At 38.8% G+C, this 13773-nt stretch overlaps 1 protein-coding gene across 1 annotated transcript in view; it reads left to right on the top strand.

Annotated features, from left to right (window-relative positions):
- Nucleotides 1-13773, top strand: part of LOC117001466 (transcription initiation factor TFIID subunit 4-like) — a 146582-nt gene that overhangs the window by 40439 nt on the left and 92370 nt on the right. Inside the window, exon 11 of the mRNA XM_042779638.1 lies at nt 7557-7726. Coding sequence (XP_042635572.1) covers nt 7557-7726 — 170 coding nt within the window. The remainder of the gene's footprint in view (nt 1-7556; nt 7727-13773) is intronic.

The following is a 13773-nucleotide window of genomic DNA, read 5'->3' as shown; positions in this document are numbered from 1 at the left end:
GAATTAAAATGTCTGTTGGGTTCAATTGTACTGTCTTAATAAGTATTTTTTATGTTTGTAAGCAACATGAGCATTTATTCTTCGTTAGTATAGCTTTCAATTTTACATACACCGAAAGGGACAGCATTTTTTTAACTGGATGTTGTAAACTGTGCCAGGATTGATTCTTGCATTCACTTAGTTTATACATAGAATATATTAGGTTAGCTGGAATTGTTAATTTTCCCTTGGGGAGAAGCAAATGCTCAAGGCACTGATTGATAAATCAATAAATCTTTAGTGAGTTTGGTAAATAAGCTGTCAAGGGTGTATGTAATTTTTCCTCTAGAGAACAAATTTTAGTCAGAATGAATGTGTTTGTTTCCTTACATTGTTTTTGCCTTCAAAATAGTAAGACACAAAGCTGCATTTAAATAAGTCCATAAAATTGCAAGGATTTATTAAACAGCTGCAAAGATCAAGCTTTTTCCTGATATCTTAACAAAGAATTCAGTTGTTTGCATATTTGCATTTCAACCCCTAACCTCTCCTGAGGACAAATAGATGTCTGACTATTAAGCCTAAAGGCACAGAGCTGGAAATCTGTATTAATCCTCTGAATGCTGACTAGTTTTCCTCAACATTCCCAGCGTGTGTGAAGAATGTGTTTTTAGCCAGAAGGCAAACTGGCATCTAAAGCAAAGCAAGAATTTTGAAAAATAGTTGTGTTATGTATAAATTTATTTTGCCCTTAGTGTTTTATTATTGCATATTTGTTTCATTATTTTACATTCTGCTTTCTTTAAAATAACTTATTTGAGCTTTTCGCTTTTTTGAGCAGTGTTGGTCACTAGAAACAGAAATTTGAACTTCATTGTTTTCTTTTTTTTTCCCCCCCTCTATTCTGAACTGTAGGAGATACAAGATGGAATTACATAAAAGAGCTAGCAATTAAGGATTTTGCAAATTGCAGCTATGCCTTTAAGGTCAGCATTTATTAATGAACTGTAAGACTGCTCACATGAGTTCACTGTTACAGTTTCTGTTCTGTGATGCAGCTTTCTCAACCCAAGAGTTCTGCAAGGTGAAGCTGTGCTTGTGAAAATTCAGGTCACCTTTTTGGTACTAAATTTATTGTTTTTGTCTTTTTTAGAGAGAACTACATACAACCCCAGTTAGTTGCCTTTTTTAAACTCTGTTAATACCTAAGGACAGAAATTTGAATTTCATTTTTACTAATTTTTCAGAGGTCTAGACTTGGGTTTGTACCATAACAGGCCAGCTTGAGGCTTCTGTAGTGAGAGAAGCAAAAATCTCACTGAAGTCTGCCAGGAGCCTGCGTGTTTGTCAGAGTTCCCAGTGACACCAGCTCCTCCTGATGTGGTGAAAGCAGCAGGCTCTCAGGTGGTTCTTACCCACAGTTCAAGTAGTGGCCATTAAAGGGAGCTGGTGGAAACACTGGCTCCTGATGTTGAGATAGAAAAAATTCATTTGGAAGGTTCAGCTTCCTGCTCAGAGGGTTTGGTTGGACTGGGGCCTGGTCCATGTGTGCTCTGCATTTATTTCTCCAAGGATGGAGGGGGATGTTTGTCCTCTTGTGTTATCCCAGTGTTTCCAAGCTGTGCTGAGCAGGGCTCAGTGGCATTGCCTGGCAAGGCCAGAAGTGCACAGAGGTAGCCCTTGGTGTGGGGGATGATGCTGTGTCTGGTGTGCAATAGGGTGCCAGGCAGCCAGGTGCTCCTTCCTGTTCACAGAAACCTTTCCTTTCCTGAAGTGGCATTTCCAAGTTCCATCTGACCTCCTGGAATCTGGCAGTGCCAGGTTTTATACAGCTATTGTGATGGGGTTTGTTTTCAGAGATAGTTCTGTGCATCTCTGACATCATTTGAAGCTGATCTTGGTATCTGTGTTTTATTCTGCTGTCTGGCTGCATTTTGAGGTAGACTCTATGTGGAAATAAAAAATTTGTTTTCAGACCTCGCTTGCATAGCCAAAAAAATAGTCTTTCGTCCAGTATTTTATTTTCATTTTTAAAAATAAAAGTTTGCCAACATAAGCAAAGCAGCTTGCCCTTGAAGTGGCAGAAAGCTCATGTGGGTGTTAAATTGATAATTTCAAAGTTTTCATCTCAAAATGGTCTATGACAAAGCTTTGTCCTTAAAGTTTTTGTTTTTCCAAATGAATATTTCAAGCTGTAAGAGGATTGTGTTTTTTCCATATATTTCAAAATAAAGAAAAATGCTGACCATAAATGTGGTCTGTTTGTCAGCCCTTTTGCTTATCAGGGAGAAGATTCTGCGTAGACCATAAATGAATTGTATGGCAAAGCAGTATTAGGGAGACATTTCAAATTATAACAGGAAAGTCAGAATAAACATTATAATTAATGTGTAAATGGAATCTATGCCATTATAAAATATAATACAGTAGTGGCTGTTCCAGTAATTTCAAGTCACCATTTGTATGCCATGTATTGTTGTTAATCTCTGACTGTGTGATCACTGGAATCTGTGGGATGTAGGGACTTTGTCCTAGTGACATTTTTTCCCTTGTAAGAGAGAGGGGAGTCAATAGTACAATGTTGTCTCCATTGCTTTATGCATTCTTTTGGCTTATTTGGGAGTTCAGTATTGCAGTTTGGGACAGCAGTGGTTCAAATCTGACAAAGCACATGAGAAAGAGAAACTCTGCAATCATGCAGTTAAAGTTTGTTCATAAAGAAAATGCCACCAGGTTTTTATAAAGGCTTGTCTTAGTTTAAAAAAAAACCCTTTGAAACCTTTCACAGAGAATTCTGGAAATACTTCGAGTTAATTGCATGAGTGTTTATAATAAAAAGGAGAGGGGAAATTGTTACAAGAGGTTGAATATAGGAGGAAGAATTGGACTCTTAGATTGTTTTAAAATACAGTTAATGTTTGGAAGGAGTTTGAGAGCTCATCCTGTCTTAAAAATACCATGTGTGTTGGAATGTTAGATTCATCCTATGAGACCCAGAATTTAATTCAGTAAAACCCAGAAATATTTACTGAAACAGTAGAATTAGGACAGGCATAGTCATATATGCCTAGAAATAAGAAATTGTTAAATACTGTGCTCTGATGAAAAAGGAAGGATAGATAGATAATCATCAGTCTAGATGACCACTGGATGGCATCTTTGTTCCACAGAATGACTTCGGAAAACTCATTTATCTAGGCTTAAAAGTTCACTTTTACAGGAAACTGTTCAGCAAGAATAGCAACTCTCTTCATATATAATGGATAGTGTATATAAATGTATGTTTCAGTATCCAAACATTTTGAATTATGAAGTTCCTCAAAGTGAGGAAGAATATATGGATAGAGTTCTTCTTGTCAGAAAAAAATGTAGTCTCAGCTGTGATTAATATATTTCTTACTTGTCTTCCGTGTAATACTGAAAAAAAAAGGATGTACTTGCCGAGTGTAGCTGAAAAAAAAAAAAAATATGTACAGTAATTTCAGGATTATAAGCCATACCATTTTGACTAAAATTTTGGTCCGAACCCGGAAGTGTGGCTTATAATCAGGTGCGGCTTATATATGGACAAAGAACAAAAAGTTGCTGTTTTAGTTTGGAGGACAGGTGTCTGCTGAGAAAGGCAGGAGCTTCTCTTTGAAATGGAGAATGTAAACCCCCTCCCTCCAAATTATTATAATTTTGAAATCAAGGGGTTTTCAGGTAAAGATATGGGAATTAGGAATAACGGTTCTTTACTAGGGAAATTAAAATAGAAATACAGTACTACAAAGAAACAAACTCCAAACCCTGACAAAGTCAGAGTACAACCTGACACCCTGTCAGGCAGGGTGTTGGTAGCAGTCCCATTAAATGGTGGCTGCATCCTCCTGCAGTGACAGATGTGGCTCAGCTGGAGCAGTGCTCCTGTACAAGGTGCAGTTTCCCTCCGGAGCTCCAGTGGTGATGTGGAGAAATCCGGTTTTCCTCTGGAGTCCAGTGGAGAAAGGGGCTCCCTTAGTGTCCCAAACCCTCTGTTTTTATCTTGGTAAGAAATGTTGGGCTCTTCCCCCTGGCTGGAGCAACTTCCAATGGGATGCAGTAATTTTATCAGTCCCACAGTGGGACTCAATGGCCATTAGCAGAAAATGACTGGCTGGAGGAAGGATGGGTTGTGAAAAGATAAAGAACAGTGCCCTGCCTGGTTTCAATGGATGGCCCATTAGCAGAATATCTGCCGTGGAGATAAGGATCACTGCCCCCACCCTCAACAGATGGTGATAGAACAGATACCTTTTATCACACCCTGTATTGTAACCCAAGACAGTTGCTGACACCTGGACGTGTGGTTTATAATCAGGCGCGGCTCATAATCGTGAAACTGTAGCTTGCAAGTGTAAGATGGAAGAAGATTATTCTGTCCAGGAGTTACAGTGGCGGTCTTTTTAAGTGCTATTGAATTGGTTTTGATAATTTTGTTGAAATCTAATTTGTGTCCAAAATACTTGTCTGGTTTTATTTCAGAAAATATTTATTTATAATGTGGTCACAGATCTGTACACTGAATAAATTTGGAGTAGCTAAACTGCTAAGCAGAAGGAAGGTAAAAGATTGATGGTACTTTCTTCAGCTGAGACTGCTGTCTTGATTTTTGTTTTTTTTTTTTTTTTTTTTTTAATGGATGATTGCTTGAAGGAGCTGGAAGTACCTTTGTCCTGGCAGCCTGATGTGGAGATACAGGAGGAGACTCTTGGTTGCTCTGGCCAGCTGTGCCCACCTGTGGTGGCTGGTGGCTGGGGGATGGACAGCGGCTGGGTGTGACCTCTGGGTTCGTGTTTCACTGACTCCTGCAGGGCTTGGGCTTGGCCACAGCAGTGTGAGAGCCCACACCACTGCATTTCAGCTTTATTTTGAAATTCTGGGTTCAAGTCTCTGTTCCAGAAGCTTCTGCTGTTTTATGTAGTTTGGAGTTTGTGTTCTGGTAACTGCCTCAATAGGAGGCTGTGGATAGCCAGGCTGAAAGGATAATGCAGGAGGCAATCTTTGCCAATGAATTACATCTGTACTGATTACCAAGGAGTGCAAACAGCCTTGCCTGCCCAGTGAGTTTGGGGGATATAAAAGAGTGGGTTAGCTGGGCACTAGTTACAGCCACTTGCAGCTTGAGTTGGAGCATGAGAGCAAGAGTTGCTGGAGTAAGAGGAGTGTGCTGGCTGTGCTGTGAGGAGCTAGGGGACACGTGGTGCTACAAGGGGTGGATATGGTGGGGAGGTGCAGTGTGAGGACAGGCAGGGTTAGGTGGCCAAGTAAAGGATAGCTTCAGTTTAGCCAGTCAAGCAGAGTCAAAGAAGTCAGTGTGGTGTGGAATTGCCTTTGAAGGAAGGAATCAGTACTGTGAGAAACTACCTATGGAAGAAGGAGTCAGAAGTTGCATGAGGGAGAGGTCTGTGAAAGAAGGCATGTAGAGTTTGCGAATAAAGGACTGGTGGGGATGCCAGCTGTGTCCGTCTCAACTTAATTGCAACAGGAGTTTGGTTTTCCCATGGTTTGAGGTCTGCTGGATTTGGGCCTTGTGAATCCTGGGTGATTCTCATTCTGCTTCAAGCATTCAGGTTTTAACTTGACAAAAGCTTATTTTCTTTCGGTTTTACTTGCTTTTTCTCATTTGTAGAATTGCAAATGTTTGAGTTGGTCCCTGAGTGTTTCAGTTGGTGTTTGGGCAGTCCTGGCTGTGCTGCCTGTGGGCACGGAGCCAATTCCTCACTGCAGCTCAGGGTCCCTCTGTGAGCATGGTGCCCACACCATGGCAGATGTAAAAGTGACAGCATTAGAGGGATGAAGCACCTCCCCTAGGAAGAGAAACTGGGAGAATTGGGATTTTTCAGCCTGGAGGAGGGAAGGCTCCAGGGTGACCCAGTTGTGGCTTTCTAGTACCTGAAGGGAGCCTGCAGTGAAGATGGGGAGAGGCCATTTACAGGGTGTGGAGTGACAGGACAAGGGGGAATAGCTCCAAACTAAAAAGGAATAGGTTTACATTAGGATATTGTATCCTAATATTAGGAAGCAATTTTTCCCTGTGGGGGTGCTGAGGCTCTGGCACAGGGTGCCCAGAGTAGCTGTGGCTGTCCCTGGATCCCTGGCAGTGCCCAAGGCCAGGTTGGATGTGGCTTGGAGGAGCCTGGGACAGTGGAAGGTGTCCCTGCCCATGGCAGGGGGTGGGACTGGATGAGCTTTTAAGTTTCCTTCCAACCAAAACCATTCTATGATGCAACAATGTTCTCAGGAATTTAATTTTAAGACAAGAAATCAAGTACTTAACACTCCTGGAAATTAATAGAAGCTCATTTGTGTAGAATTTTTCTGAAAAGCCTTGTGAAGTTTTCTGCATCAAATGATCAATATATTTCTACACAAATGATTTCTTGACTTCTTCCCACAAAAGAAAACAAAACCAGTATCTATCAAACTGTAGTAGTCTTCCACCAAAATTGGCGGCTGTAGTGCAGATACCAGGAAAAGTATGGGAGGAGAGGGAGGATCTAGGTTATGGGGTTCCCTCCTTTTGTTTTTACTTGCAGCTGTTGTTTTTTACTGTGGGCATTAAACTTGTTACAAATGACAGAGTGTTTTAGGGTGCATGGGACGTCATGTATGTAACAGTTTTTAAAAAGTCCTTTAAATTGAGCTTTTATTTACTTTATACAGTAATAGAAGTCTGGACTTGAATGCTCTTATCTCTTTATATATATTCTGAAAATAATATTCTCAAAGGTTGTGTAATCACTCTAGAATATGTTGAAATAGTGTTTGTGTCAATAATAGCTGTGAAACTGAATGTGCTAAATCCAGATGGCTGTTTCCACAGCTCTGAGTCATACCTCAGACAGGTAGGAGGTAAAGATGCTTGGGAGATATCCGTATGGAAACTCAAATTTGTTTGTACTTTCTCAAACTGTTAAAAAGGATGTTGCAGGGCAAAAAATGACCTGGGAGTTGCTATCATCTTCTCAAATGCAGCTCATTTTCCTAAGACTTGTTGACACAAGTATTTGTATGTTGCCAGAGAAAACATCAGCACATATCCAAGCCACGCTTGGAGCCCAGGGTTACCTGTGAGCTCAGCATGGTCAAAGAATCTTCCCTGACAGTTGCTGAAAATGCTTTAATGCCTCTTTTAGTAGGAACTTGTGAAACAGTGCAGGATTAAAGATTCATGGTTTTGCTTCTAATTTCTGCTGTTTCTTTTACCATTTTATGCCTAGTTTTCTTTATAAAGAGAAAAGCCCAGTGTTCAGCCATTAATGGTGATCATTGCCTTTAGTTTCCTGATCAGCCTGGTTTCAGTGATATCACTGATTCTCAGATAAAGACACCTCTGTCATACCTTCTGTTACCAGTCAAATTTTCCTGCTTTTGATGTTTTCCTGATATGGGCAGAGAAATATGTGGTTGTTTTTGAAGATTTTCTATGAAAATGGAGACAATAGGGGTTGTGTCTCAAGCATGTGGCATGATGATTACTTCTGGAGAAGCAGATGATGCAGAAAATGAACATAATACGTGCAGAATTTGGTTTTATATGGCTTTTTTTTTTGTAGAGATGACGATGACATCAATGATGTTGCCTCTATGGCTGGTGTTAATCTTAATGAAGAAAGTGCCCGAATTATGGCCACCAACTCTGACTTGGTTGGAACCCAGACCCAGTCCTGTAAAGATGAACCCTTTCTTGCTGCTATACCTCTCCACAAACGCATACTTGAAACGGGTGAGAAGCATATCCTTTCCTTCTGGGAGTGTGTCCTTCAGAGTGATGAGGTTCTGAGGAACAGAATATGCTTAACACTTAAGATAGTTTTTAAGCATTTGGTTACATAATTTTGTATTTCTAAACTTTCAAGGCTTTTGTGATCAAAGTAACTTACCTCAAGTTTTAAATAAAATAGCATGCTGGTGCTTTTAAACTTCATGCTTTCCCCATGTTTTTTATATCCAAGGATCTCAAAGCTTTTTGCAAACATTTCTCACAATCCTCCTTCATGTTTTACACACGAGAAGATTGAAACAGCGAGGTAAGTAGTACAGGTCACAGAGGACACCTGTAAATAACATTTAACAGAATACTTAAATTTCTTGTCAAGATTTTTCTTTCCCCATATAAGCTAGTTATTGAGTTCTTAACACCTGCATCTGTTTAAGTTCATAGTGATTTTCTTATGGTATGTTTTCAAAAAGCTGTGTTTATTTATTGTGGCAAAAAGGTATGTTTATTTATTCTGCTGTTTGAAAATGGAAGTTAAAAACTTTAGATGATTAACTGTTCAAAATCAGTGATTTTTTAAGGTTAGGAAATATGCTTCTATTAAACAGAATGTATTTTTTACCACATATTAATATACACTGTATTCTGGTACTTAAATGTAGATTTTTCAGCATAATTCTGGTAGTCTTTTCAGTGCTATCAGTATCTTGATATACTAAGCTCCAATTATTTAAGGGTGTAAATTGTAGCTCTTTCAGACCTATGCTTACATCACAAATTTTTAGGGATCTAGTTCTCAGAGTTTCAAAGATAAGACCAAAATCAGTGCTGTTAGGTTGTTTTAAGTCATGTGGTTGCTTCTGAAATGTTGTTTGTGTTTATGTTCATTGAATTAACGGGACCTTTTTTATATTGCAGTTGCAGGCAAGTTCTTCATTGACTTATTGTCAGATTTCACTCTTGCACTTTACCAAAAGCCGTTTTAAGTTTCCCTTCAGCGGAAGGATTGGTTTTGCAGGCTGTAGTCAGCTGGCTGTGAGGATGTGCTGATGGCTGGGAAGGCAGGTCCTGCCTTTTGGGACAGGCTCAGCACCCCTGAGACCACAGCCAGCGAGCTCTGCCTGACACATGTAATGGAGGGACACATGAGATGTGTTGGGAGGGATGCTCACATAATAATTGATACAGGTGTAAAAAAAGGAAAAGGCAACAGAAGGGGAAATCAGTAATGAATTTGCCACATAAGCCTTAATGAGCTGTCTGGCTGTAACAATTGCTGCACAACATGGAGCTGTAATTACAAGTGCAGGACTTACAGGAATCTGTACATACTTTAAGAGCCACAGAACCCATCACACTATTCATCACTGCCTTTTGGGGTTTGCTCCTCTGAGGAAAAAATCCCTATGGCTGTTTTTGAAGCTTTATTGTCTTTGATAATTGAAATGAAACTTTCAAAGCTTTTAAAAGCAGCTGCAGGGATTTACTTCTCAAAAGCACTGAATCCAGAAGAGTGGCCACTCCTAGTGATCTCCTGCAGCCACTTTTAGAGCTTTATTTTGGTTTTACATGAAGCCTTTTATAGTTTTGAAAAGTTGCTGTGGAGTTCATAAGTGGCTACTATCTGGGATCTGTGGCTCCTGAGGAGAGAATTTCTTCAGCTGATTTTGAAGTTTTAGGAGCTGGGTTTTCACTGTGTGTGGCCAGATTTGTTGTTTGCTTAGGACCACACACAAATTTAGTAATTTGTGCTACTGGGCACTTAAAATAATGACAGTGTAAGTTCATGACAAGACTCAGTGTTGCCATATGTTGCTGTGACAACACCAGGACTAATCAGAGCGCCTGTGACCTTCTCCAGCACATTAGGAAAAAGTCTGTTATGTGGGTCCTCATTCTTCTGTTTTCATGATGCCTGTTGACAAATGAGAAAAGAGACATTGTTTCTTCTTTCTTTTGCCTGAATATGACTTAAACAGATGTTACTTTCTACCTTTAGGTCTGTTCATATTTAATCACTTCAGTTTTAGGGCAAGTTTTTAATGTTTTGGTAAAAGAGAGATTTCTGATGTGTACAGTATTAGGAAAGTGCTCTTTTCTCCTTTCTCAGAAGCTAGATCTTTCAAGTTTTCTGTAATATTAATCTCCTTCTCTCTTTCTGAGTAAGAGCTCTGTCGAGCAACTCAGTAGTGTTCCCCAAAGGCTGTTTCAGAGATTGTGCTTCCATTCACCAGAGTCAGAATATAAACTGCTAAAGTGAGAGCAGATGCTCTTCAGACTTTGGCAGTAACCACCAGCCAGATGCCTCAAAGTCATAGTGAAAGAGGTTTCTTAATACACTGTACATTCTTATCTCTACTTGAGCTTGGCAGTGTTATAATCCAAAGTTTATTTTAAATCTGAGGGACTAATATTGATCCATTTAAATGGAAGAAGTAACTGAAAGGTAATTCATGCAAAGATATTCATCCGCTTCCCACATGCTTCCTTATCCAATTTTGTATCTAGTCATTTTGGGCTGGTAATCATTGCCATTTGTTCATGTAGGAAGGCAAGGCTGTGACTGTTTCAAATTCTTCTTTGATGCACAATCAAGAGTGAGTATTTCTCAGCATATAATGTATTTCTTTTGTTACTCCACTCGGAATCATAAAACTTTAAACCCTGATCTTTCTACATGACAGCAGAGCACAATGAAACATCTACAAAGGTTTGCAAGGCTTTTGTTTCTCTTTTTAGGAGGTTGAGAGGCAGAGGTTGGTATTCATCATGCATGTGCATACCAACTCCTGATACTTTCTAGGTCTTTAACTTTGTTAGTAGAATGAGTAGTGTTTCTTCAGAGGACCAGCAAGCTGATTAGGCCCTCACGAATAAATACTGCTGAAAAATCCTAGCTTTTCCACATGGTTTTATGGGAAGGAATCAAGAAAAATAACATCAATAATTTGTAATTGTTTCACTTTTGTTCATTCATAAATTGCTTCTTGCTGGGTAAGAATGCCGTGTTAGTTAGGTTTTAGAAGCCAGTTTCTTACATTCTGAGTTTTTGCTGTTCACTGAATGAGGCAACAGGCAACACTTAGTAAAGCAGGTTTTTAGGTATTACAGTTTTCTGTAGATTGTGACCATCTTATGAAAATAGACTCCTTGGCTTTAATTCCTTGATTACAGCATGGTTTTTAAGAACAAGACTGCACTGCATTTTCTATTAAATATTAGTGAAAGGTAGCAGGACACAGCAAAGGATAGCATAAAACATTGTTCTTTTTATAATGCCTGATAGCTGAATCCTTGGAAAAAGGGAACAACTGTCTCATGTACTTTTCTGAGAACTTTGAGTCTCTCAAACCTTCACTGGGGGTTCCCAAAAACTTTGCTTTATATTTTGTGAACAACAGAGCATGATGCGTTCACAGGCTTACATTCTGCAGCAGCTTAATTCCCACACCTTTTACTGATCTCTTCCACAACCAGGTGATGCCATTTTGCTTTTATTAACTCTCCCTAAAATGTCACAACTCGTGGTGTACCCTAACCATAAATTAACTGTCATAATGCAATAATAGTTAAGCAGGAGTGTGGCATATTGTATTCTTTGACTTAGATGGTTCATTTTTCTCTTGACTTTGTTCTTCACCCCATTTTTCTACTTCAGTTTTACTGTTACAGAGCACTGACTGAATAGAACAGATGTGGCATTCTAAGAAATATGGGACTGGTGTGGCCACATTGTATATATTTTGAATACTGTTCATCTTGCATCTTTCAAATTATTTTAACTTAAATACATATGATATAAATTTATTGGATAACCAACCATGATATTTTTATTTCAGAGTCATATTTCAGAGTTTTTTACATCTGCTTTAAGAAATCAGATTGTCCATAGCATGGTTTTTAGCTGGCATGGTTACCAATGTCCTTTGGAAATTGTCTGTTGTACTGACATAGCATACATCTGCAGTATTTCCCATCACAAACATAGTTCTGGATTCTTTTTGCTTTGCATAAATAAATTTTTATTCTAGAACACACATAATGGTGCATGCCAGTTATTACAAAGCTTGAAAATGTGCTGATTAATCCAGTTTCTCCTAGTTGAGTGGTTATAAGGCCTACAGTCTTCCTTAAAACAGCTTCAAAGAAGCTTGGCTGGTTAGAATTGAGCCACTGTTTCTGTCAATATAACAGTTGTATGGTTAGGCTCAACATAATTTATAGATTTACCTTTTTGTTATTTTCCATGTAAAATATGTTTTTAATTCTGTCTGATGAAATATTGATCATTGCTCTGCCTTGATTCTTTCTTTGTTCAGCCAGGCTTGAATTGCATGTCTGCTATGAAAGTGCATGTTAAAACACACAGAAATAGCTTATCTGTGTTTTCTATATGCTGGAGTGTATTGAATCTAGTGTGTGCGTTGTGGTGGCAGCAGCTGTGTGCATATGAATATATTTTAAATAAATTATTTGTGTGTTCTAGAGGACATTTCATATTGCTAAACCATGTTAAACCCATAGGGGTACCCTTCATGGAACCAGGCCAGGTGATTTCAGCCTCTATTTAAAGAATTTGTTATTAGTTCAGTAAGTCTGTCATCCTCCTTCTCTGGGTTTGTTTGTCAACATTTGTATTCATGTTTGAATGAGATGAAACTGTCCTACTGATGACTGCTGTTTCATATAGAGAGCAGCTCTAATATAAATGTGTAGTTATTTCTCTGGTTGATTTACTTTAGAGGGCTTTTATAACTATTTCAATTACAGTGGTTGTGTGTTCTGAAATTCTGAGCTCTGATTGCCTGTGAATATAATTTTTTATTTTCACTGCACTTTTTATTGATGCAACTTTGTTGTTTTGACTGCTGACTTTTAACTTTCTGCCCATAAGTTGATTTGTCTTCAAACTGAAGTATTCCTTTGAATATAATTTCTTCCATCGGTGTCTTTCTGTCGGGATGGCCTCTGGAAATGCCTGTGGACATAACTCTTGGTTGTGTTTGGGGATTACTCTAACACCTGCCTGTTCATAAGTGTAGCAGATGGAAGTCATGCACTGTCCTGAGGACATGCTTGGTCTGCTTGAACTGTACCTACAGTGGGGTTCTCTGGATTCTACTTGCTTTTTCTCAGGGAACAAAAAAAGTCATGTTAGGTACTGTATAATGCAAATCGCAGGTTACTGTGCATGCCAAAAGCATGGACTTTCTCTAGTTTCTGCAAACCTCAGTCTGGCACTGTGGAGATGTGGCAGGTGTAGAGATGCATCCACATTCTGACATCTGGAATAGTTCTGTAACTTGGGCCTTTTTCATTAGTATAAACCAAGCAATTTCCTAGAAACTATATTCAGATGAGCTGTGCACTGCTCCCAGTTTTCTGACCATTGTGCATAGTTTTAATAGTTGTTTCTTAGGCTGAGATTGGAGTTTATTGTACATGTTCAATAGAGAATTTGGTTTTATATTCCAACTGAATCAATTGCTAATGTTATAATATTATATTTTATTTGCATTTATTATTTCATTTTTAAAAAAGGTGGGAATATATTCCCATCTTAGTATCAGCAGCAGTGTTGCCAAATAAACATAACCAATAAGTACTTCAGCAGAATGTTAAACCCTGTTGTTGTTCTTTCTTTAATAGGTCCATGATTAGACTTCCTGTTTTACAAGATGTCCCAACATGTGTTGGAATGGTAACTTCAGTACCACCTGAGAGCTTGGAGTCTGCCTTTCTGTGAAAGGTAGGGCAGCTTCTGTTCAATATTTTTTGTGTATTTCCAAGGTTTTCTTTTTATTCATCTTATTGGCTCTGCAACACTACAGAATCTGACTCATGCTTTTAGCAGTGTATCACCTTTAGGTGTCAGAACTGATATTATTTCATCAAGCAGTAATTTCTCAAAATAAATGTGATTAATTTAGCTGTGTTTAAACTATTTATGAAGAAAATGATGCTGTTTCTTTAGGCATCATTTTCAAAGGTTTTGCTCCAGCTGAACTGACAGCATGACCATGCCACTTGGTCTCAGAAATATTTAGAGAATT

The sequence above is a fragment of the Catharus ustulatus genome, chromosome 11 (assembly GCF_009819885.2).
Source record: "Catharus ustulatus isolate bCatUst1 chromosome 11, bCatUst1.pri.v2, whole genome shotgun sequence".
Taxonomy (NCBI): domain Eukaryota; kingdom Metazoa; phylum Chordata; class Aves; order Passeriformes; family Turdidae; genus Catharus; species Catharus ustulatus.
Note: the sequence above shows the minus strand (reverse complement) of the source record. Positions and strands in the feature narration are given on the sequence as shown.